General features: G+C 41.1%; 2 protein-coding genes and 1 long non-coding RNA gene across 3 annotated transcripts in view; 1 reads left to right on the top strand and 2 right to left on the bottom strand.

The window, feature by feature from the left end:
• Positions 1–9,661, top strand: part of ino80 (INO80 complex ATPase subunit) — a 42,395-nt gene extending 32,734 nt beyond the window's left edge. Inside the window, exons 28-36 of the mRNA XM_083562587.1 lie at positions 2,133–2,227; positions 3,482–3,554; positions 4,314–4,472; positions 5,168–5,270; positions 5,802–5,890; positions 6,012–6,176; positions 7,599–7,737; positions 7,948–8,166; positions 8,555–9,661. Of these exons, the coding sequence (XP_083418713.1) occupies positions 2,133–2,227; positions 3,482–3,554; positions 4,314–4,472; positions 5,168–5,270; positions 5,802–5,890; positions 6,012–6,176; positions 7,599–7,737; positions 7,948–8,166; positions 8,555–8,781 (1,269 nt within the window). The 3' untranslated portion in view covers positions 8,782–9,661. The remainder of the gene's footprint in view (positions 1–2,132; positions 2,228–3,481; positions 3,555–4,313; positions 4,473–5,167; positions 5,271–5,801; positions 5,891–6,011; positions 6,177–7,598; positions 7,738–7,947; positions 8,167–8,554) is intronic.
• LOC310738005 overlaps positions 1–25,318 on the bottom strand; it is a 347,605-nt gene that overhangs the window by 57,536 nt on the left and 264,751 nt on the right. The window contains exon 2 of the long non-coding RNA XR_014536949.1: positions 4,711–4,834. This is a non-coding gene — a long non-coding RNA (uncharacterized lncRNA). The remainder of the gene's footprint in view (positions 1–4,710; positions 4,835–25,318) is intronic.
• On the bottom strand, positions 13,976–15,613 carry chac1 (ChaC, cation transport regulator homolog 1 (E. coli)). The gene is made up of 3 exons (XM_083562789.1): positions 15,007–15,613; positions 14,874–14,909; positions 13,976–14,535 (listed from the first exon to the last, which is right to left on the bottom strand). Exons 1-3 carry the CDS (start codon positions 15,169–15,171, stop codon positions 14,128–14,130), a joined length of 609 nt encoding a protein of 202 aa, XP_083418915.1. The 5' UTR covers positions 15,172–15,613; the 3' UTR covers positions 13,976–14,127.

Raw genomic sequence — 25,318 nt, forward strand, 5'->3', positions numbered from 1 at the left:
TCACCCCTTTATCCCCTCACTCCTTTATCCCCTCACTCCTTTATCCCCTCACCCCTTTATCCCCTCACTCCTTTATCCCCTCACTCCTTTATCTCCCCTCATTCCTTTATCCTCTCGCTCCTTTATCCCCTCACTCCTTTATCCCCACACTCCTTTATCCCCTCGCTCCTTTATCCCCTCGCTCCTTTATCCCCTCGCTCCTTTATCCCCTCACTCCTTTATCCCCTCATTCCTTTATCCTCTCGCTCCTTTATCCCCTTACTCCTTTATCCTCTTACTCCTTTATCCTCTTACCCCTTTATCCCCTCACTCCTTTATCCCCTCACTCCTTCATCTCCCCTCACTCCTTTATCCCCTCACTCCTTTATCCCCTCACTCCTTCATCTCCCCTCACTCCTTTATCCCCTCACTTCTTTATCCCCTCACTTCTTTATCCTCTCACTTTTTTATCCCCTCACTTTTTTATCCCCTTACTCCTTTATCCCCTCACTCCTTCATCTCCCCTCACTCCTTTATCCCCTCACTTCTTTATCCCCTCACTTCTTTATCCTCTCACTTTTTTATCCCCTCACTTTTTTATCCCCTTACTCCTTTATCCTCTCACTCCTTTATCTCCCCTCACTCCTTTATCCCCTTACTCACTTATACCCTCACTCCTTTATCCTTTCACTCCTTCATTTCCCTCACTCCTTTATCCCCTCACTCCTTTATCCTTTTACTCCTTCATCTCCCTCACTCCTTTATCCTTTCATTTTTTTATTCCCTCACTCTATTATCCTCTCACTCCTTTATCTCCTCACTCCTTTATCTCCTCACTCCTTTATTCTCTCACTCCCTTATCCCCTTACTCCTTTATCCCATCACTCCCTTATCCCCTCACTCCTTCATCTCCCTCACTCCTTCATCTCCCTCACTCCTTTATCCTCTCACTCCTTTATCCTCTCACTCTTTTATTCTCTCAATCCTTTATCCCCTCACTCCTTTATTCTCTCACTCCCTTATCCCCTCACTCCTTTATCCCATCACTCCCTTATCCCCTCACTCCTTCATCTCCCTCACTCCTTCATCTCCCTCACTCCTTTATCCTCTCACTCTTTTATTCTCTCAATCCTTTATCCCCTCGCTCCTTTATTCCCTCGCTTCTTTATTCTCTCACTCCTTTATCCCCTCACTCTTTTATCCTCTCACTCTTTTATCCCCTCACTCCTTTATCCTCTAATTTTTTTTTATTCCCTCACTCCTTCATCTCCCTCACTCCTTCATCTCCCTCACTCCTTTATCCTCTCACTCTTTTATTCTCTCAATCCTTTATCCCCTCGCTCCTTTATTCCCTCGCTTCTTTATTCTCTCACTCCTTTATCCCCTCACTCTTTTATCCTCTCACTCTTTTATCCTCTCACTCCTTTATCCTCTCACTCCTTTATCCCCTCACTCCTTTATTCTCTCACTCCTTGATTCCCACTCTCATGTGACTGCTGGAAGGAGGTTGCCAGGTGTTTATAAACACTTCACTTCCTGTGTTTGTGGAGAAGTTGCATCATAGGAAATATTAATCATGGGGAAAAACAGTACAGCATCTAACTATTTCTGTCATCCCTGATTCCCACACACACACACACACACACACACACAGTCAGTGATGAAACCCAGTAGTGATCTAGCAGGTTCCCCTGCACCATGTGTGTGCTAAAGGAGGTCCTGAGTGAGTCCTCGGCTCTTCGTTCACTCGGCTGGAGCAGCTGGACTGCATTTAGACCTTGTGATCAGCTCTGAGGAGCAGAATGCCTTTTCTCTCTGTTTAGCTTCAATCTTCTCATTTCCCCCCTTTTTTTTTACACTGAATAATAAATGGAGACAGCAGTGGTGCTCGTGTGGGGGAGTAGATGTAGAGATCACCATCACACCACTCACTAATCAATAGATCTTCAGGGTCCAGCAGAAATCTCACTACGGCATCTCACACTGATCACGTTACAGGGAGTGGGGAGGGGGGATGAAAAAGAAGGAAAGAGTGAATAAGAAATAGGGAAAAGGTAAAAAAGGAAGAATTAGAGATTCATAAAGAAAGAAAGAAAGATTTGTAGTTTGTGATGAACGTGTATTAACGTGTCCTTCTTGTGTTTATTATTCAGGAGTACATGGTGTACAGGAAACACACATACATGCGACTGGACGGTTCGTCTAAGATCTCAGAGCGTCGTGACATGGTGGCTGACTTCCAGAGCCGGTAAGCTGTCTGTCTGTCTCTCTGTCTTTCTTTCTGCCTGTCTGTCTGTCTTTCTGTCTGTCTGTCTTTCTTTCTCTCTGTCTGCCTGTCGGTCTGTATTTCTGTCTTTCTTTCTCTCTGCCTGTCTGTCTGTCTGTCTGTCTGTCTGACTGTCTTTCTTTCTCTCTGTCTGCCTGTCTGTCTCTCTGTCTTTCTTTCTCTCTGTCTGCCTGTCTGTCTGTCTTTCTGTCTGTCTTTCTTTCTCTCTGTCTGTCTGTCTCTCTGTCTTTCTTTCTCTCTGTCTGCCTGTCTGTCTGCCTGTCTCTCTGTCTTTCTTTCTCTCTGTCTGCCTGTCTGTCTGTGTTTCTGTCTTTCTTTCTCTCTGCCTGCCTGCCTGTCTGTCTGTCTTGTCTGTCTGTCTTGTCTGTCTGTCTGTCTGTCTGTCTTGTCTTGTCTGTCTGTCTTGTCTGTCTGTCTGTCTTTCTGTCTTTCTTTCTCTCTGTCTGCCTGTTTGTCTCTCTCTCTGTCTTTCTTTCTCTCTTTCTGTCTGCCTGTCTGTCTGTCTTACTGTCTTTCTTTCTCTCTGTCTGGCCGCCTGCCTGTCTGCCTATCTGTCTGTCTGTCTGTCTGTCTTTCTCTTTCTTTCTCTCTGTCTCTTTGTCTTTCTTTCTCTCTGTCTGCCTGTCTTTCTGTCTCTCTGTCTTTCCTTCTCTCTGTCTGCCTGTCTGTCTGTCTCTCTGTCTTTCTTTTCTTTCTTTCTTTACTTTTTACTTAATTTCTTTCTTTCTTGCTTTCTTTCTGTTTCTTAATTTTTCTTTCCTTTTCTATTTTTTATTTTTCATACATTTTTCCTTTTATTTTACCCTTCTTTCTTCACTTCAGGTCTCTCCTTTTTCCCTTCTCATTTCTTTCTTATTTTGTATACTTTCCTTTTCTGTCTTTTCTTTCTTTTCCATTCTTTTCCTCATTTTCTTTCCCTTCTTTCTGTTTTCTTGCCTTCTTGTCCTGTAGTATAGTTTCTCTGAGAGTGTAGTTGAGGGTGGAGGGTATGAGAGTCGCCCGTATGGCGGCGGGTCGTGTGTCAGTGTGTCTCTGGGTGAACTTTAGAGAACATGCTGTAATTAGTGTTTGTTCTGGAGGTTCCTTGGGGCTTGAACTCCCTGTGAGTCTCTGGTTTACATTCTCTCTCTCTCTCCATCCATCTGCTTTTCATTTATTACTGACGGTGTGTGGGATACTTAAATCCCTTTTTCCCTCTTTCTTTTCTGTTTGCAGGACGGATATTTTCGTGTTTCTTCTCAGCACTAGAGCCGGGGGTCTGGGGATCAATCTGACTGCTGCAGACACGGTAAGACGCACACACACACACACACACACACACACACACACACACACACACACACACACACACACACACTTTTTTCCCCCTCACTCATTCTCTGTCAGACGGTTTTACTGATCTGCTGGAACATCGTGGTCTGGTCTGTGAGAACATCATGATCTCATCAAAACATCTTCATTAACCTTATTAACTGCAGAGAGACTCATAACAATGGTGAGGAACAGAAACCAAGCGAAATCACGTGAGGGGACGTGGAGGATGTGGAGAGGATTTATATTTTAACCTACATGAGAAAAAAATGACCACATTAATCCTGTAACAACAAGAAAAGGAAACAAGAAAGAAAGAAAAAACAGAAAAGGAAGATTAACAACAAAAAGTTCACCAATGAACGAAAGTCAAATTGAGGAAATATTTATTTCTAATTATATTCAGTATTATTTCAGATATTAAATACACTGTATTTAATTATTAAAAAACTGACAATAATTAATTTCAGCCAAAGATGTGAAAAAAAAAAACTACAACGAAAGAGAAGGAATTGAAAAAAGGAAAAGAAGAATTGCATCAAGAATAATAAAATAATAAAAAATAATTAAATAATTAAATATTAAAAAGGCAATAATAATAATACAAACAATGCCCTCCATTCACAAAACCTGCCCTCGACCACACCCCCTGCCAGACTGAGCACCTGAACTAGTGTTGGATTATATATATATATATATGTGTGTGTGTGTGTGTGTGTGTGTGTGTCGTCTGCAGGTGATTTTCTATGACAGTGACTGGAACCCCACGGTGGACCAGCAGGCGATGGACCGAGCTCACAGACTGGGCCAGACCAAACAGGTCACAGTGTACCGCCTCATATGTAAAGGAACGATAGAGGAGAGAATCCTACAGCGGGCCAAGGAGAAGAGCGAGGTGTGTCTCTCACACACACACACACACACACACACACACACACACACACACACACACACACACACACACACACACACACACTGAGGTCAGTGTAGTTTCCTCACAATTTTTATTTTCCCACTTTCTTTCTTGCTTTCTTGTGGTTTTTCCTTTCATTTTATTTAATTTCTTGCTTTTCCGTTATTCTTTCCGTTTCCTTTTTTTTCATAATTGTTTTTTTTTTTTTTTATTTCTTCACTTTAAGTTTCTATTTTCTTTCTTTCTTTCTTTCTTTCTTTCTTTCTTTCTTTCTTTCTTTCTTTCTTTCTTTCTTTCTTTCTTTCTTTCTTTCTTTCTTTCTTTTTGTCTATCTGTCTGTCTTTCTTTTTCTTTAATTACTCCCCCCCCACACACACACACACAATCTGACATACTGTGAAACAAGAATGTGTAATTAAATAAAATTTAAAAAATTAAATATTAAATAAATATTAAATATTAAATAAATATTTAATATAATTAAATATAAAATAAAATTCTAAAATAATTTTGTTGAACATAAAATAAAAAAAGTCATTAAATATAAATTTAAAAAAAGGATCAAATATAATAAAAATGTATTTACATAATATTTGCATATGTAAAAGCAGAATTTATTTATATATTTATTAAAAAAATTTTTGCTAATATAATGTCATACATATCTTGTGTCTCAGATTCAGAGGATGGTGATCTCCGGGGGGAACTTCAAACCCGACACTCTGAAACCCAAAGAAGTGGTGAGTCTGCTGCTGGATGACGAGGAGCTGGAGAAAAAATGTGAGTCGGTTTTTCGCAACAAAGTTTTTCTATACAATGAACCCTTCTGGAATTGTGACATCAGATTGGAATCCATGCGTCTGAAAGTCTGACGGAAATTCACTTCCTTGTAAATATTTCATAATATAAGCTACACTGTGTGCTGAAGTTTGTGGACACCCGACTGTAAGATCTTTAAGAACATCCCACTCCGCACTACTTCGTTTTTTTTTTTTACGATTTTAACAAATCGTATTTGTCACGGAGGCGTGTCCTGAGAGAGTCACATAGAATACAGATTAACATGGCAGAGGTAGAGCTGTAACTTCCTGCACACACACCAGGAAAAGAACGTCTGGGTTTATTTCATCTTTTTTTCTGCAGTAAACTGATGATTTGCTGTCTGTCTGAACCAGAGAAATAAACTTTCTGCACCATGTTGAATTGCAGCACATCAGAGTTTTGTTGAATGAGCATCGTATTGTGTTGACTCGAATGGAAATCGGATCTCGGAGCTGCACATCACTAATACAGTTGGTTGTTTGTGTGCAGTGCGTTTAAGGCAGGAGGAGAAGAGGCAGCAGGAGGAGAGCAGTAAGGTGAAGGACCGCAAAAGGAAGAGAGAAAAATACGCTGAGAAGGTCAAATCTGTCCACAATGTCCTTTATTACTTTCTAGTTCACGACTGTGTGCGTGTGTTTATTTATTTATTTATGTTTATTTATTTATGTTCATTTATGTATTTATTTATTTTGCTCACAGAGGAAAAAGGAGGAGGACGCTGAAACGACGAAGAAAAAGAAAGAAGGCGTGAACTTGGTGATCCCGTACACCCCCTCGGCGGACAACTCCAACCTGTCGGCAGACGGCGAGGACTCGTTCATCAGCGTGGACATGGAGTCGGCCATTCCCAGCCCCTTCAGCGAGGTGATTGAGAGATCTCAATAAATGATTGTGTGTAAATAAATTATCCTGTGTAGACTGAGGAAAGATTAGGAGTAGAAGGTCCACGTGGGTTGTAAAGCGAAGCCTGAATCCACCTGGTCTGATGACGATTTTGCACATTATTTTTGATTCATGTTGTTAAAATGCACAAAAACTGTGTATTATCACGTCATAAGATGTAACAGCCAGTCAGCTTGAATATGCAAATTAGCTTAGGCCATTCTGTTCTTTAATAAAATGGATGGATAGATAGACAGACAGAAGAGCGACAGACAAACGGATGGATGGATGGATGAATAGATAGACAGACAGACGGACGGATGGACGGATGGATGGATGGATGAATAGACAGACAGACAGACAGATAGTTGGATGGATGGATGAATAGACAGGGGGAGTGGTGGCTCCAGCGGTTAAGGCGCTGGGTTGCCGATCGGAAGGTCTGAGGTTCAAGCCCCGGTATCACCAAGCTGCCACTCTTGGGCCCTTGAGCAAGGCCCTTAACCCTCTATGCAGACGTGGGGCCGCCTTCCCGTGGGCTCACCACCTGCAGGAGGGACCGTAAGGGACGGTGCTGTGAGGATTGGGCAGCAGTCGAAGCCGGGGGCCTGCTGCCCCCGCGACCCGAATTACGGATAAGCGGGAGAAAATAAATGAATGAATAAACAGACAGATAGTTAGATGGATGGAGGGGTGGATGGATGAATGGATAATTGGATGGACAGACAGACAGACAAATAGTTAGATGGATGGATGGATGGATGGATGGATGGATAAATAGACAGACGGATGGATGGATGGATGAATAGACAGACAGATAGTTGGATGGATGGACAGACAGACAGACAGACAGACAGACAGACAGACAGACAGACAGACAGACAGACAGACAGACAGACAGACAGACAGACAGATAGTAGGATAAACGGACGGTCGGACGGATGTACAGACAGATAGTCAGATGGCTGGACGGATGAACAGACGGACAGATAGTCGGACAGATAGATGTACAGACAGATAGTCAGATGGCTGGATGGATGGATAGATGTACAGACAGATAGTCAGATGGCTGGACGGATGGACAGATGGATAGATAGTCGGATGGACGGATGGACAGACGGACAGATAGTCAGATGGATAAATGTACAGACAGATAGTCGGATGGATAAATGTACAGACAGATAGTCGGATGGATAAATGTACAGACAGATAGTCGGATGGATAAATGTACAGACAGATAGTCGGATGGATAGATGTACAGACAGATAGTCAGATGGCTGGACGGATGGACAGATGGACAGATAGTCGGATGGACGGTCGGACAGATGTACAGACAGATAGTCAGATGGGCGGACGGATGGACAGATGGACAGATAGCACTGACATGTTGACGTGTCTGTACAGATCTCTCTGAGCAGTGAGCTGCAGCCGGGGTCTCTGCCAGCCGATGAGAGCAGCAGCGACATGCTCGTGATTGTGGACGAACCGCTGCCCACCAACTCACCCGCCTCGGGCACCGGCTCGGTCTCAGACAACATGAATGGTGAGTGTGTGTGTGTGTGTGTGTGTGTGTGTGTGTGTGTGTGTGTGTGTGTGTGTGTCACCACTGGTAGAATGATGGAGAGACTGGTCGATAAGCTGTGGATGAGGTCATGAGTTTAAATCAGTGTTTCATGTGTGTTATTTTTATATAAAGTGAGAAACTTGTTCAAATATTTTGTGTCAATTTAAACCCGGGCGTTTCGTCCTGCAGGCGTCTCTTCTCTAGACGTGTCGAGTCCAGGCAGAGGAAGAGCCGCTCGTAGCCGGGGGCGACCCAAAGGCTCGGGGACTGGAGGGAAGTGTGCGAGCAGGAAGGGGCGAGGGAGGAAGTCGACAGCCGGCAGTGCAGCAGCGATGGCTGGAGCGATGGCCGGAGCAGCAGCTGCCTCTGCTGCAGCGTACGCAGCGTACGGATACAGCGTGTCTAAAGGTGGGGTTCTCAACAAGGATAAGAAGGATGGATAGACAGAGAGATAGAGCAGATGGATGGATGCATAGAAAGACTGATACTGAGAAAGATGGATGAATTGAAAAAAGAATGGATGAAAAGAGGGTGGCATGGATGCATAGAAAGTGAGATAAATAGAAAGATGGATACAAGGAACAATGTTTGCCTAGAAAGATGGACGGACGGACAGACGGACGGACGGACAGATAGATTTTTTTGCTGTATACTTGTTTATATTTAAAAGAGCTGTTACTATAGAAACGATAAACCAATCAGAATCAGTGGAACACTTATAATAAGTCATGTGACGTTTGTTTTACTTTCTCTTCTCTTCTCTTCTCTTCTCTTCTCTTCTCTTCTCTTCTCTCAGGTATCACTGCTGCTGCTGCTGCTTCTGGCTCCTTGCAGCCGGCGATGGCTCGCTCTCCAGCCTCGGTGGCGCTCGTCCCTGTGGGCACGTCGTCCCCCGGGGGTAAGGGCTCGTCTCTGGGCTCAGGCGCTCAGCTTCTTCCACACGGCAGCTCACACCTCCTTCACCCCCAGTCCAAGAGGGGCAAAGCTCCGAGCAGCCACGGCCATGGTGGAGGAGGACGATAGCAGGATTTTAGTTTGGGAATGTGAGATATTCCATGGTATGAGGGAACGGAAAATCATTTCACCGGGTCTGTAGTCACTGTGAAGTAGAAAATCCGAGTTAGGATCAGTATGAACGAGAATTTCACGCATCTCTCCTGTAGTTTTGCACTTCTCCACCACCCATTACTCATATTTTTTTAATAAAATTCTTTTTTTTTCTTCCTGCTGTTTTGCAAGAACATTTCGAACAAATGTACATGAATATACAGGAAATACGATCTATACTCGAACATCGGGCCGAACGCCAAAATCCGTCTTCATACGGGGAAAAAACAATCCGCTTCAGCAAAACATCATTATATTATTAGTTTGTTTTTTTTTCTTTGGTGTGTGAATGAAGGTGATGTAAATGTGGAAAAAAAAAATCCTATATTTTGCCAAATGTGGAATAATTCAGACCTGGAAAAAAAAAAAAAAAAAAGGCTTGGATCGATGTAAAATGTATCATAAATTGAGTTTAAAAAGAAAATGAAAGGGTAAAAAAAAAAAAAAACGTTAATTTATGAAGATTTGTGTAAATTGTAACGGAGCTGTTTATTTTTTAAAACGTTTTGAATTCGCATCATTTTTTCGTGACACCGGTGTTAATTATTATAAATTTTTTTGGGTGAAAAGGCGTGTGTAGGGGGGGGGGGTGCTTATTAAGTCTCTAAAGCGCCGTTATTCGTCTAGCCGTTTGTAAATAGCGCGGCGGAGTCTCGCAATCTTTTCAGACGTTCTCCCGTGATGCTTGTCTATTTTTATAGGTCACCGTGTACATACGAGAGGAAGAAAAGTGCTGTTTTACTAACGTGGAGTCAATCCGAAATAATTATAACAATAATAATAAAATTGTTTCAAATGCTTCGATTTATTTGGGGTTATTTGTTTGTTTTTTTTCTTCGTTTTAAAGATAACGGATTATTATTATTATTATTTGAATTAATTAATTTATTAATTAATTTATTTATTTATTTATTTGTGCTGTAATGTGTGGAAACCACCAGCAGGGCAAGAAATTGCAATTTAAACAATGAACATTGTCCCAAAGCAGCTTTATAGAAATAAATAGATTGTAGGTTTTATCCCTAATGAGTGAGAGAGCCAATGGTGTAAAACTCCATGAGACTTCATGAGGAGGAAACCTTGAGAGGAACCAGACTCTAAAAAGGGGTTTCCTTATCCTTATCTCTAAAAGTTCTTCATTTCAATACAGTTTTATTTGTAAAGCGCTTTTACCAGAGGTTTAAAGAGTAATAAATTTTTCTACTCAAGTTCAGAACTTTCGACTTCAGCTGGATCTCAGCATCACTGGCGTCTCCATCCTTCTTCCTTTTAGGATGTGGAACTGTCCACACACACGGTTTGAGTGAATAAAACTTCATCCAGAATGTAAAACTGTTCATAGCAGCTGCAGCACCAAAGCCGTTGTAGCAAACTGTTTAGATTAATTACATTCCAAATCCATTTTCATGGTTGGTGAGTTTGAGCCTCCACGGTAACATCATGGATCTTCAGGATGCTGTTCTGGTGGAACCCTCCTCATCCTCCTGTGTAGGCAAGGTGATGAGATGTAGCGTAAACATTTTCTAAACCGTATATAAAAAGCATAGACTTCATCTTAAAGATGTCTGGTAAGGTAATTGAGTCATGTGACCTAAGCTTACGATCCTTTCTGGTATGATGTGCGTGGGAACGTCACAAGCGCCGACTTTGAAACCTACACAAACGTTGTCAAGTGACGAACTTCCACATCATGTCCGAGTCTGTAGCGGTCTTCATACCACGACTAAAAGATATTTAAATTAGCATATATACACTGCTCAAAAAAATAAAGGGAACACTTAAACAACACAATGTAACTCCAAGTCAATCACACTTCTGTGAAATCAAACTTCCCACTTAGGAAGCAATGCTGAGGGACAATTTCACATGCTGTTGTGCAAATGGAACAGACAACAGGTGGAAATTATAGGCAATTAACAAGACACCCCCAATAAAGAAGTGGTTCTGCAGGTGGTGACCACAGACCACTTCTCAGTTCTGATGCTTTCTGGCTGATGTTTTGGTCACTTTTGAATGCTGGAGGTGCTTTCACTCTGGTGGTAGTATGAGACGGAGTCTACAACCCACACAAGTGGCTCAGGTAGTGCAGCTCATCCGGGATGGCACATCAATGTGAGCTGTAGCAAGAAGGTTTGCTGTGTCTATCAGCATAGTGTCCAGAGCATGGAGGCGCTACCAGGAGACAGGCCAGTACATCAGGAGACGTGGAGGAGGCCGTAGGAGGGCAACAACCCAGCAGCAGGACCGCTACCTCCGCCTTTGTGCAAGGAGGAACAGGAGGAGCATGTGCATGTGTCTGCTCAAACGGTCAGAAACAGATTTCATGAGGGTGGTATGAGGGCCCAATGTCCACAGGTGGGGGTTGTGCTTACAGCCCAACACCATGCAGGACGTTTGGCATTTGCCAGAGAACACCAAGATTTGCACCCTGTGCTCTTCACAGATGAAATCAGGTTCACACTGAGCACGTGACAGACGTGACGTAGTCTGGAGATGCCGTGGAGAACGTTTTGCTGCCTGCAACATTCTCCAGCATGACCGGTTTGGCAGTGGGTCAGTAATGGTGTGGGGTGGCATTTCTTTGGAGGGCCGCACAGCCCCCCATGTGCTCGCCAGAGGTAGCCTGACTGCCATTACTGCTCATCAGGAGCATGCCCAGGCGTTGTAGGAAGGTCATACAGGCACGTGGAGGCCACACACACTACTGAGCCTCATTTTGACTTGTTTTAAAAGACATTACAAAGTTGGATCAGCCTGTAGTGTGTTTTTCCACTTCAATTTCTGACTCCAGATCCAGACCTCCATGGGTTAATAAATTTGATTTTCATTGATAATTTTTGTGTGATTTTGTTGTCAGCACATTCAACTATGTAAAGAACAAAGTATTTAATAGGAATATATAATTTATTTAGATCTAGGATGTGTTGTTCAAGTGTTCCCTTTATTTTTTTGAGCAGTGTAAATAAAACCCGGGTAAATGGGGAGGGTTGCGTTAGGAAGGGCATCCAGCGTAAAAAATCTAAAATCAAATATGCGGATCACTAATCAGAATTTCATACAGGATCGGTCGAGGCCCGGGTTACCAACGACAACCACAGGAATTGTTAACCTGCAGGGTACCGGTGGAAATTGGGCGACTGTTGGCTGAAGGAGGAGAAGGAGAGGAGGAAGACGTCTACAGAGACGGCAGGAAAAGTAGAAGTGTAGGAGAGTGGAGGTGCGGGTTGGTACTTTAAATGTTGGTACTATGACTGGTAAAGGGAGAGTGGGAGCTAATATGATGGAGAGGAGAAAGGTAGATATGTTGTGTGTTCAGGAGACCAAGTGGAAAGGGAGTAAGGCCAGGAACATTGGAGGTGGGTTCAAACTGTTCTATCATGGTGTGGATGGAAAGACAAATGGTGTAAAGTGATTTTGAAGGAAGAGTAAAGTAAGAGCCTGGAGAGGTGGAGGTACATGCTGGAGAGAAGAGGATTGAAAGACAGTAGGAGTGAGACAGAGTACATGTGTGTGAATGAGAGGGAGGGCAGTGGAGGGGTGCGGTTGCAGGGAGAAGAGGTGGAGAAGGTGGAGAAGTTCAGGTACCTGGGGTCAACAGTGCAAAGTAATGGAGAGTGTGTTAGAGAAGTGAAGAAAAAGAGTGCAGGCAGGGTGGAGAAGAGTGATAGCAGGAGTGATTTGTGATAGAAGAGTATCTGTGAGAGTGAAAGGGAAAGTTTATAGGACTGTGGTGAGACCTGAGATGTTGTATGGTTTAGAGACAGTGGCATTGAGTAAAAGACAGGAGGTGGAGCTGGAGGTAGCAGAGCTGAAGATGTTGAGATGTTCATTGGGAGTGACGACGATGGACAGGATTAGAAATGAGTTCATTAGAGAGACAGCGCATGTAGGATATTTAGGAGACAAGGTGAGGGAGACGAGACCAAGGAGGAGGTTTATGGATGTGGTGAGGGAAGACATGCAGGTAGTTGGTGTTAAAGAGGCAGATGTAGAGGACAGGGGGGTACGGAGACCGATGATCCGCTGTGGAGACCCCTAATGGGAGTAGCCGAAAAAGAAAAAGGTAAATTAATATATAAAATCTCTTTCTAACTATTTTCTGCTTTGTAATCTGGATAAGTTCTGAATAAAGGGGCGTCACCCAAGTGTTTAAATATAAATCTAAATATATAAAATCCAATCTTTCACTTCTGGGCTCTTGTGGCATTTCCAGTTGTATTAAATAATCCTTGCAGTCGTTGGAGGAAAAATGCCCAGTCAGTCCTGAGCATAAATATCACTCTCCAAATCACACGAGACAATTCTTTCCACAAATCATTCCAGGTAATGAATTAACATTATTTTCTTAATGTATATTGAAAACTCAACTCAACCATAATACAGAATCAGTGGAGAATTATGTTCAGGTCACTGCAGAACTGGTCTGGGAAGGAAATGTTTAATAATTAAACATAATAATCACCTCAACTTTGTATTTGTCATTTTGACAGCCCTAACACATATTCGTCCTCTATCTCTTTTAACAACCACCACCCGATCAAAATTTAATCAATTTGATATTCATTGAATTGTAGCACTCATTTGCATATGTAAATTCACACCGCAGTTTCACGGCATACTGCACACACGTGACCCCTGCTCTAAAGTGTTGTACATGGGTTTATAGCTATGAGAAGATGAACCACTGATCCACATTTCCTCTTTATCTGTTCCTTCTGAGCTGATGTGCAGAGCAGAGTGTAAACACAGGACTTCCAGGGTTCCCGGTTTCTCTCGCTCTGTGTGCACGTGGTTCATCTGGAATCAAGTCCAGAGTGGTTCCTGTTTCAGAGTGTGGATATGAAGTGTGTTCAACAGGTAAGTGATTGCAAGTACAAACAGGAACCAGTGAACATTGACATTTAAAAACAGTCAGGGTCACATGGTTATAAATAATTTGATGACTCAGGATTACTCAAAACTTTTTACTCCCCCCTTTGTAGCAGTTACCTTAGAAACAGCAACATAACTGAGTTTCTATTTTGTTATAGGAAAATGCAGTTACAGCCTCCTGACCAATCAGAACACAGATCTCGACAGCTGTGAAATATAAATCACTCTGACACACAGCTGCATGTTGAAAACACCTTTATTTAAAATAAACAATGGACTTCCTTTTACAACAAAGGGTTTACTGAACCGTGAGGTCTGGAGTGCAAAGTAACAGAATGTTTAAGTGAAGGTAAAATGAAGGTACTCGTTACAGTAATGTTTACAGGTGGTTTAGTTTACAGCAGGTGCGCACTTCTGGGCCGCGAGCAGTAAAGGCCTGATGACGGCGAGGCACGCCTTCTCGATGGAGAACAGGTGAGGGTCGTCGACCCCAGGGCAGCTCTGCCTCATAAACTCGGCCAGACGGAGCAGATACTCGATGTTGTAACCCGTCTTCCCTCTGCACACGGCGATCTGAGCGGCGATCTCGTCCGTGCTGGCGGGACCCAGGTAGGTGGGGTTGTCCTCCGTCGCGATGTAGACCAGGGCCTGGACTGAGGGCTGGCTCTGGTCACGTGGGACAAACTCAACCATGTGGGTGCCGTAACCCCCTCGTACCGCTTCACGTATGTTCAGGTAGGCCAGGGACTCCTCAATCTGGGAGCCGGTCACCTCGAAGGCCACACCCCAGGTGCACGTCTGCACAGGAAAGAGGAAACGGTTCATACACCCGAGCAGAATATTTACAACACACTTAGCATTTTCCAGGAAATATTTAAATAACGAAATCACCACTGTTCAATAACCAAATCACTGATCAGCATTATTGTGCACGTGTGTAATATGTAATATATAAATTTGCAAGAATTTACTTTAAGTTAAATCCTGCATTTCTATCTATAATCAAACTCAACAAAAAAAAATTTATCAATCTGATATGCAAACAAGCGCGACGAATTAATGAATATGCTAATGTCGCGCGTGACGTCACGCCACAGCGGCGTGCGCTAGAGAAAAAAAATTAAAGTGCCACTTACGTCATCCTCTTCCAGGAGCGTCACCACTCTTCCGGGCTGTTTTAAAAACAAATAAATTAAGCATGTTATTGAAACGTAGAGGAAAAAAAAACAAACAAACAAGCAAATATTTAAAAAGAAAATACTAAATCACCATTTCGTCACTTCCGCGGTGGAAGGTGTCCCCGTGCCAGAAGCGGCGCTTGTAGCCGCGGATGAATCCGACGAGGCTACGCCTGTACTTGAAGTCGGGTTTCCACACCAGAGACCCGTAGCCAAAGATCCACAGGCTGCCGGTTTTGATGTCCTGAGGCTTCATTATGACGAGGGAGAAAAAAAAGTATGTTCTGGATAACCAGCCGGAAAACGAGCCGCTACAGCGGGGTAACGGGAAGGGTCGGCTGGGTGAGCTTCCACCGGTCGAGGAGCAGAGGTATCGGCTGGCTCACCGCTATACCGCGGACGGTACCGGAGCCCAACTGCTTGGCAGTTGTGAAGGTGGAATTGCGCAGATCTGGATAGTTTGCCTGGTGCATTGCCGCCGCTTTAGTGTCGCCGCATTACCGCATTAAAACGCCATTTCTGGCCGCTCGGAGCGTTAAAAAAACAAAAACGTACAAAAACGTGCTCAGCGGGAGCTCAGCCAGCCTGCTTGGCTTTTCCCCCCAACTACCGCTAACGATTAAAACATAAATTACGGTATTTTTCTGTGTTTAAAAGCTACAGCTAAAACCGCACCGCTCCGCTTCTCCAACCCGAATGATGAAACCAAGCACGCCCGTGTTCGTTCTTATACCCTGCACGCGCCCGCTCGCTGAACTAATCAGGATCCGCGGGGGCGGAGATCTTTCCTCATTCATCCAATCACCGCGTCGTGCATTCCGACTCCACGTGTGCAACAGCCCTCTATGTCGCACCGAACCACACGCCCGCCCATTCCCGCTGTCTATTGGTCGACAATCTGTCCGTCAAGCGTTTCCTCCACTTCTATTGGTCAGAAGCGCCTTTGCATGTAATTACCAAGCGGATGATGCAACTTGAAATCCTAGTTTCAAGACAGCGGCCTGGGGGTCTGGTGTTGCATCAGTCGGGTTGAGAACTTTGTGTTTTTAGGAGGAATTTCGGGAAGAACATTTGGTTATAAATGTCAAATGATGAGGTACAAATAAACGTATATGCTCGTGCCAATGTAGAAGCCTGGTCCAAAAATGCATTCAATTATGCAGTAAAAAAAAAAAAAACAGGAGAAGAAGACGGGCGTGGAGAAGAAGAAGAACACGGGCGTGGAGAAGAAAAAGAGAACAGGCGTGGAGAAGAAGAAGAACACGGGCGTTTTATGATTGAGTCATAATCATTTATCAAATGTAAAAATAGTCCTGTGGAAATGTTCTGTGTTTTTAATAACAACAACAACAACAACAACAACAACAACAACAACAACAACAACAAAAGAACCAGAAAACACATCATACGATCACAGACAAACATCTCCAATTAACACTTCAGTACACAAACATTTATTATAATTATACATTTAATGATATTAATAAACGTGAATATTGTGAACGTGTAAAGGTGAAGGGTGTGTTATACGTGTCACGTGCTCTTTTATAGCACAGTGACATGTTTCAGATATTCCAGTAATGTTTGGTACCTGGGGTCAGAGCACACGGTCACTTGTTACAGGGCCTTACTTAAGGGCCCAAGAGAATTAGACAAGAAAGAAAGAAAAGGAAAAATAAAAGAAAGAAAGAAAGAAAGAAAGAAAGAAAGAAAGAAAGAAAGAAAGAAAGAAAGAAAGAGAAATGAAAAATAAAATAAGAAAGTAAGAAAGAATAAATTAATGCAAAAGCAAGAAAAGGAAAAATAAGAGAAGAAAGAAAGTAAGAAAATATCAAATTAAAGCGAGAAAATGAAAGAAAGTAATTAAGAAAAAAATAAATGAAAGAAAGAAAGAGAAAGAAAGTTAGAGTACCACAAGTAGAAAATTAGATGGTGTGAGAGAGTGAGATAAATAGATAAATGGAGAGAGACAGAGAGAGAGAGAGAGAGAGAGAGAGAGAGAGAGTGTGTGTGTGTGTGAGAGAGAGAGAGAGAGAGAGAGAGAGAGAGAGAGTTAATAGTGGAAAGACAGATGGAATAGATGAATAATACATGTAAATTGATAGAAAGGAATATGGAGAGAAAGAGTGTACATGTGCTTCTGGTAGACTGATACAGATGATGGATAAGAGAGAGAGAGAGAGAGAGAAAGAGTGTGTGTGTGTGTGTGTGTGTGGGGGGGGGGGGGGGGGGGGGGGTTTGATAGAAAATGGTATAAAGTGTGTGTTGAGTCTTTGGAAGTTTTTGAGATGTTTGATCATTAATTACAAGAAAATCATAAGTTTGATCAAATAAAGAAAAACAGTGTGATGAAGGTCTGAACTGAGTGAAGGTCTGAACTGAGTGAAGGTCTGAACTAAGTGAAGGTCTGAACTGAGTGAAGATCTGGAGGTAATTTAGTGATGTAGTTTTGGTGGTTTCTGAGCAGTTAGAACAGTCTGAACATCTCATTAGACATCAATAGAAATGTTGTCCTATTTGATCTTCTGTAGCAGGAAAACTGTTATTCCAGTAAGTTACAAAAGTCTTGGCACACCAAGTCTGGATAGTTTAAAGATCTGTGGTGAGTTTGGTACAGAAAGAGGAGTCTTCAGGAATGAGTGTCTCAGTAATAATAATAATAATAATAATAATAATAATAATAATAATAATAATAATAATCAATTGTGTTTGAAGAGTCTGTGGACAGGTTTTCATGCATTTCGAGCTCAAAATCTCATAACATCATATAAAATTATATAGGAGCTCTGTGATATCATGTGGAATTCTAGGGAAAATTAAAATATTTACCAAGATTCATTGTGTCATCATGAACATTTTCTTCTAAGAGAAACAACTACACTATATGTATTGGGACACCTGACATTTTTGGACTCTTTGGATGTTATCAGATGAAATGTTCTCCTGTTTGAATTAGGGGACCCAAAACCAGCTCCATGAAGATCTACTTTCCATGGGTTGGACGATGTGAAAGATCTCCTGCTATAAACCCTATTGAACACCTTTGGGATGAAATGGAAAACTGACTGCACCCCAGACCTCCTCACCTTCTCACCTCCATCAGTACCTGACTTTACTCACACCCTTGTGGTGGGTCCCAAAGCAGATAGACAGATAATGTGATAAAAAGGAATAAGATGTTCTTTATAAGTGTAAGTTTGTCTCTGATAAACAAGCTGGTGGAGACTGTGACAAGGAAAAACTCCCCGTGATTGCACAAGGAAGAAACCTTGAGAGGAACCAGATTCAAGAGGGAAACCATCCTCATCTGGGTTGCACCAATGTCTATTTATTACAGATAAACGATGTAAGTGAATGAATCGCCACAAAATCTAGTGGAACATCTTCCCAGAAGAGCGGAGCTCATTATACGAGCAAATGTGGAATGGGACGTTCAAAAGCTTATGTTCAGGCGTCCACAAGCGTTTGTCTGTGTAATGTCCGGATTTGAAGTTATAAAATTAAAGTAGGTCTATTTTTGTTTTGTTTGGACGACCACAAATTAGAGAATAAATCTTGTTTTTGGTTTTTTTCCCGTGGTGTTGTGTTTGGCGCCTGTGTTCAGAGAGTGGATTAAATCTGAGACTCCACCCGAGGTTGAACGTTGTGTCGTTGTGTAAGATGTATAGAGTGAGGTATTTATTTTAGTTCCCAGTCTTGGTTTAGTTTCTGTCAGTGTTTTCCCAACTCTAATTCTTTAATAATGGCTGGATTGGGAAACACTGTGGTCTGACTTCTCAACTTCACTTGGAATAGATCAGATAAGCGCAACAGAAACATGACAAATTGAGTATTGGCCTTATTTCTCGCTTCGGCATTTTCTGAGCCGAAAGTAATCAATCCGGTCTACATTTGTTTCTGTTTAAGGGTTTAATTACTAACTGACTTGTTGCCAGGTAATCCTTAACGAGCGTTCAGGTGTGTTACGAACAGGAACATGAGAACAATACAGGCTCACTGGAGAACCTGGAAGAAGTTCTCAAGTCAGCTGCCAATTTACTTCACCACCGTAAGTCATTGTATCGACTGGAAATTTGTCACGGTGTTTCCACAAAGCCCACAGAGTTGAAATAAATCTTGTGAGCGCACCATCCATCATCACAGGCTTGGTGTTTCTGGAAAAAGTAGTTAAAACATGAGCTCATAGACTACCATCAGCTACAGATTCCTGGGTGGATTTACTGTCATCAGCTGGACGTCAGGACATCGATTGGAAAGACGCCTAGAATATTTTCTTCTCCTTACACCCAAGTGATTTGGCCAACAATTAAATATGTTCTTGCTATTAAAGAAAGGACACAAAAACTGTTTTTAGATACATTGAATTCTGTAAAATGTTCTTCTCTTCCCTCACGTCGCTTCTAAACAATCATCTGAAGATGACTCTCACAAAGATATTGTTCTTTAATAAATAAATAAATACAGATGGTCCCCGAGTTACGATGGTTCGCCTTATGATTTTCCGATCTCACGATGTTGATAGCAATGCGAAAATCTTTATGTTTGCTTTACTCTTACGATTTATCGACTTCCCTAGACACTGAAACAGAGCATGTCTGGCTCCGCCTTCTGCTCGCGAACCGGCGCTCGTCCAAGCGCAACATAAATATATTCTGTAAAGTTAATACAGTATGGTACTGTCAACTGCTCTGTTTTGTAAATGATGTACTGTAATTTAGTAAGTTATTAACATACTACAGTAAACTACCCTATACTGGTACACATCACTGGAACGCATCTCCATCAATCTTCTTTTTCCTATTGTTCAAAAGAGTCTGCTTTTTTACTGCCCAAAGCCTTTATATTTATATTTATATTTATATTTATATTTATATTTATATTTATCTTATTTGCACTTCTGTAGATGCTAAACTAAATTTTGTTACTGTGTACCTCTCTATGCAATGATGATAAAAGTCTATCTGCCTGTCTGCCTGTCTGTCCGTCTGTCTAGGACGGACAGACAGGCAGACAGACAGACAGACAGACAGACAGACAGACAGACAGACAGACAGACAGACAGACAGACAGACAGATAGATAGATAGATAGATAGATAGATAGATAGATAGATAGATAGATAGATAGATATTCATTTACATTAATCTCCAATTCGAATTCGTCTCCAAATTCATCTTGTGTCTTCCCATCCATCAACATCACTGTATTCACCATATAAGTCACACCACACACAAAACTGTTTCATGGAGCTCAGTAAGGTGATTAGGAAGTGTGTACTCGAGCAGTCTCATTCTGGATGGAACTGGAACTGGATGAACTTTCCAGCTAATCACAGTCCACTGTTCTTCACACTGGCCAGGGGATAAATATATACATCATATTGATCTGTTATATTTAGACTGTTTATTTATTAATACGAGCTCTGAAGGACCAGAGTCCCTCGTGTAAGACGAGCTCTGATCGGGATATGACCCTTAACACAAAGAACCTTTCGTCCAGTTCTAACCTGCTGTAGATTCGGGTAAACAACCTCCCTCACACCCCCCTTCACCCCCACACACTCTCCCCCTATTTCACATTCCTCATGTTTACCCCAAGCTCCTCTTTATTTAAAATAGGATCATCTATAAATAGAGGTATTACCTGGCATCAGACGCTCCGGTCTCGTGTAAGCTCCTTAAAAGTCTGCATGATGTTAGGCTTTCTCTGGCACACTGCTGCTGAGCTCCAGGAGCTCCAGGAGCAGAGGCTTTCAAAGAAAACCATGTTTACACTCTCCAGCTGTAACTGAAGCCTTGTGTACACTGTAAACACAATGCATGGAAAAAACAGAGGTGGGGAATTTTTTACTCTTGATGTACCTTCTGATCTTTTTTAAGTTCTCTCTCTCTCTCTCTCTCTCTCTCTCTCTCTCTCTCTCTCTCTCTCTCTCTCTATATATATATATATATATATATATATATATATATATATATATATATATATATATATATATATATATATATTTTTTTTTTTATTATTATTATTATTATTGTTTCGGGATCCTGTCATATAGCAAAAAAACAGAAAGAAAATGAGGTAAAACTGAGGAACGTTAATCAGGACCAGCGATTGCTTATTATACAATGTGAGGCTGAAAACGTTCCCAGGAATACTAAGCACAAATAACACTTTTCCCATGCTGGAATGCTTAAGGTCAAAACAACATGTGCTGGTTTTTAGTAACAACAAACAAAAAAAAAACATTATATGTAAAAATATGTAAAAAAAACTATTTTTGGGGATATTTGAAGATGAAACAAACACAAAGCTCATATTTACTTTTTTACATTTGACTAAAAAAGTGTTTAAATTTACTATTTCATTTACAAGTGGTCTGAATGTATCGTTCAATCAGACGATTGTGATGAGAACTGAATCATTGTTAGATGGAATTGATCATAATAGTAAATAAAAAAGTAAAAAAATAAACATGAAATTTTAATTTTTTTAATAATAATAATTTCTATAATTTTTACATTTTTTATTTAGTTGTAAATATTACATGGATCATTTATTAATAAAATAATGTAATAGAAAATATAGCATATAAAATCATAAAATATAAAAAATGAATTATTAATTAGTAATAGTTATTTTATTAAATAAGTGCATTGTTTTAATAGCAATACTATATAATATAATAATTTATACAAAACAACAACATTAGCATTAAACATTAATAACTAACGAATAAATACAGTAATAAACCTAATGGTAGGAATAATGAACCTCATTTCAGAAGAACTCAACGTCTCGATTTAATGTCTAAAAAAATAAAAAAAATGAAGGCAAATCTAATCTTTCCTCCATGACGTCAGACCGATACTCAGAAGGGCGTATGCAAGATTTCTACTGTATATTTGACAAGTCTTTAACGAAAGCAGCGTACCGTAACAAAACAGGTCTTGACAGGGTTCCAGTCTCTAGGCGTTTCTTTCTCTTTCTACATACATAGATACATTCTATTTCTAAAAACAATGGCACCCTTCTGGAGAATGTACACATAAAACATCTACAATAACACAGGTTTTCCAGACAATCCTCCTGCACACAATCCCTCTCATACCAAACTCCTCCCTAATGCATTATAAAGTAGTGTTTTCTGTCTTAAAATAAATATTATTAATACTAATAAATGTGAAATTATCCGTACCGTATTAGCATGTGCTTAGAGAAGGCTGGATGTGTGTTTCAATCAATTCAGTTTTATTTGTAAAGCATTTTAAACAATCGGCATCGTCCCAAATCAGCTTTACAGAAGTACATAGATTAAAAAAATACATTTTAAATTCATAAATGAATCACTAATGAGTGAGCCAGAGGCGGTGGTGGTGAGTGAGAAATTTCCTGAGATGATATGATGAAGGAATCTTGAGAGGAACCCGTCCTCACCAATGGACATTCATTCATTATAGTTCCATCATTGTTGAGGTAAAAACTGTTCATGTTAATTTCAAATCCAGCTTCATGCTACCTGAGTGGATTTTCCTGTATTTTTAGGCCGTCTGTTAGGAGAACATCATCACAGCAGAGAATGGTTTTCGATGGATAAGCACTCTATAATTCAACAAGATGGAGCAGGCAGGTCTGAAGAGCAGAAGGACATGGACAGGACCATGAGGGTCTCAGGACCATGTGGAACTTGACAAAGATTTATTTAACGCAATCCATGAAGGGTTTCTTCACTGATAAGTGGAATATTCCCAATCAGAATTAACAGGTCAAAGGTCAAGCCATGTAGTGGTAAACACACACACACACACACACACACACACACACACACACACACACACACACACACACACACACACACACACACATAGAGAACATTGAATGGAAAACAAGCTAGCAAGGAAACACACAATGCCGTTAAACGAACATTCAATGACACAAAGAAACAACTGGGTATACACCGAGTAACACAATACAGGCGAACACAATAGAGTGACCAGAACAATCACAGGATAGGGACAGAAAACAAAAAACAGGACTATATGACTTTCCTCACCACAGGATTCGTGATGTGAAGAAAAGCATGGTGGTGGGCAGCATGGGGGGGGGGGTGGTTGTGGTTGGTGGGCAGGACAATTTCTTATTTAATTTATAAATAATTTTTTGAAAATGTAAAAACACTTATTATGGCAGAAAATATCCAACATACTGTATAGTTTTCTGCTCTTCAGTCAAAAAGGTTAATATATAAGAATGTTGAGGAAAACTTCAGACGCCAAAGATCAAAAAATCTAATAAAACTGTTTAAAAATCGTCTGTAAAAGAAACCAATGATCTTAATTAGATGATCACAGAAGTAGATCAGCGATTCCTCGAATCAAATGGAACATACAGAACATCTAACAGACAGTATTAGAATTATTTCTGGATATTTTAACTTTACACCTCTGCCAGGAGGTTACAGTTTGTATGTAGACAGCGCTTTAAAAAGGAAATTATCTCAAACATTTACAGGAATCCATTTACAGAATCTGAAGGCAGAACCTGTGGTCTGAAATAAATACAGGAAGGTAAGAAGGAGTTGAGAACCTGGAAACTGAAAGTGTGTCTCCAACCTTGCTCTGGTTGTTACAGAGAAGAATCTGTGAAAAAAAAGATCTATATTTTAGATTTATATAATTTATGTTTCTTATTTATTCTATCAGAAATGGAATTGATTTTATTTCATTACTAAGTAGTAATGTTTTTGGCCCAAATCTGTGCCAAGGGTGGAGGTGTTATGGAGATGTTCATGATGAGAAGATAATCTGGTTTAACAGCAATGATGGCCTCCACAAATGCCCTCGGTGAACTCTCTTTTGCTGTCAAGTGAAAAGAACGAAAACATTTCCTCCCTGTGTATGTAAAAAGAAAACTCCTCGTGACGACAGTGAACACATGATGTATTTTGAGATCTGAGCAGCTGTTCAGCAGGTGTGGGGTGTTTACTGGGGTATTACAGGTAAAAGTAGACGATAAAAATTACAGCGTTTCCAGTCGTTTACTCAGAAATGACCAGGTAATAAAACATCACGATTTCCATACAGGAAAAATAGATAAAAACCAAAGTCAATATATTTAGTCTTCATTTACTCTTATAATAATCACCAGTCGTCTGAGAAGATGTTCCCCTAGATTTTGTGGAGATTCTTTCAGCCACAAGGGTGATTTAACTACCGGTGTGTTCAAACTCTGAACTTACTCATGAACTCCTTCCAGCCTATCACAAGCCACTATTCACACCTGAACTCCTTCCAGCCTATCACAATCCACTATTCACACATGAACTCCTCTCAGCCAATCAAAATCCAGTATTTACACCTGAGCTCCTTCCAGCCAATCACAATTCACTATACACACCTGATCTCCTTCAAGCCAATCACAATTCACTATTCACACCTGAGCTCCTTCCAGCCAAACACAATCCACTATTCACACCTGAACTCCTTCCAGCCAATCACAATCCACTATTCACACATGAACTCTTCTAAGCCAATCACAATCCCTTATTTACACCTGCGCTTCTTCCAGCCAATCACAATCCAGTATTTACACTGCCCAGGGGATAAAATGAATATAATAAACATTTAAAGGTCTTCTGGGCTCCACAAGTCCTGCTCTCAGCTTCAAATTGTTTTGTTTGTTTGTTTGTTTGTTTCTATTTTTCATTGCCTGCCCACCAGACAGCTGTATTGATAGCTGTTATGATTTATTGAGACTTTTTTCTGTTCCCTGTTGGACTCTAATGAAACATGTTGACAGATTACAGCTCAGAGTTTCAACTCGAACAGTTTGTTCACACGCGCAGGTTTCTGCATGATTAAAAGCGACACTGAAAAGAAAACACAGGCCGAGACAATGAGGAGAAACGTGAGCCAAACGAAAACAGTCATGAACTAACATTGACAAGCAACGTCAAACATGTGACGATCAAAACACTGAGCGAAACAGACCGAGATCCTGCTGAGAGAGAGAGAGAGAGAGAGAGAAAGAGAGGGAGAGAGAGAGAGAGAGAGAGAGAGAGAGAGAGAGAAGAGAGAGGGAGAGAGAGATAGAGAGAGGGAGAGAGAGAGAGAGAGAGAGAGAGAGAGGGAGAGGTTGACAAGAAAGAAAGAAAGAAAGAAAGAAAGAAAGAAAGAAAGAAAGAAAGAAAGAAAGAAAGAAAGAAAGAAAGAAAGAAAGGGAGAGAAATAGAGACAGAATAAAAAGAGAAAGAAAGGGGGAGAGGGATAGAGAGAAAGAGAAATGATAACACACATTGTGTGTGATTGTGAACAGCTGAGTGTTGTTAGTAATCACATGGCAGTGAATGAGGATAGGAAGTGAGTGTGTGAGTGGGGGAGCAGAGGATCATGGGATTTGTAGTCTATT

The sequence above is a fragment of the Silurus aristotelis genome, assembly GCF_946808225.1.
Source record: "Silurus aristotelis genome assembly, chromosome: 15".
Taxonomy (NCBI): Eukaryota; Metazoa; Chordata; class Actinopteri; order Siluriformes; family Siluridae; genus Silurus; species Silurus aristotelis.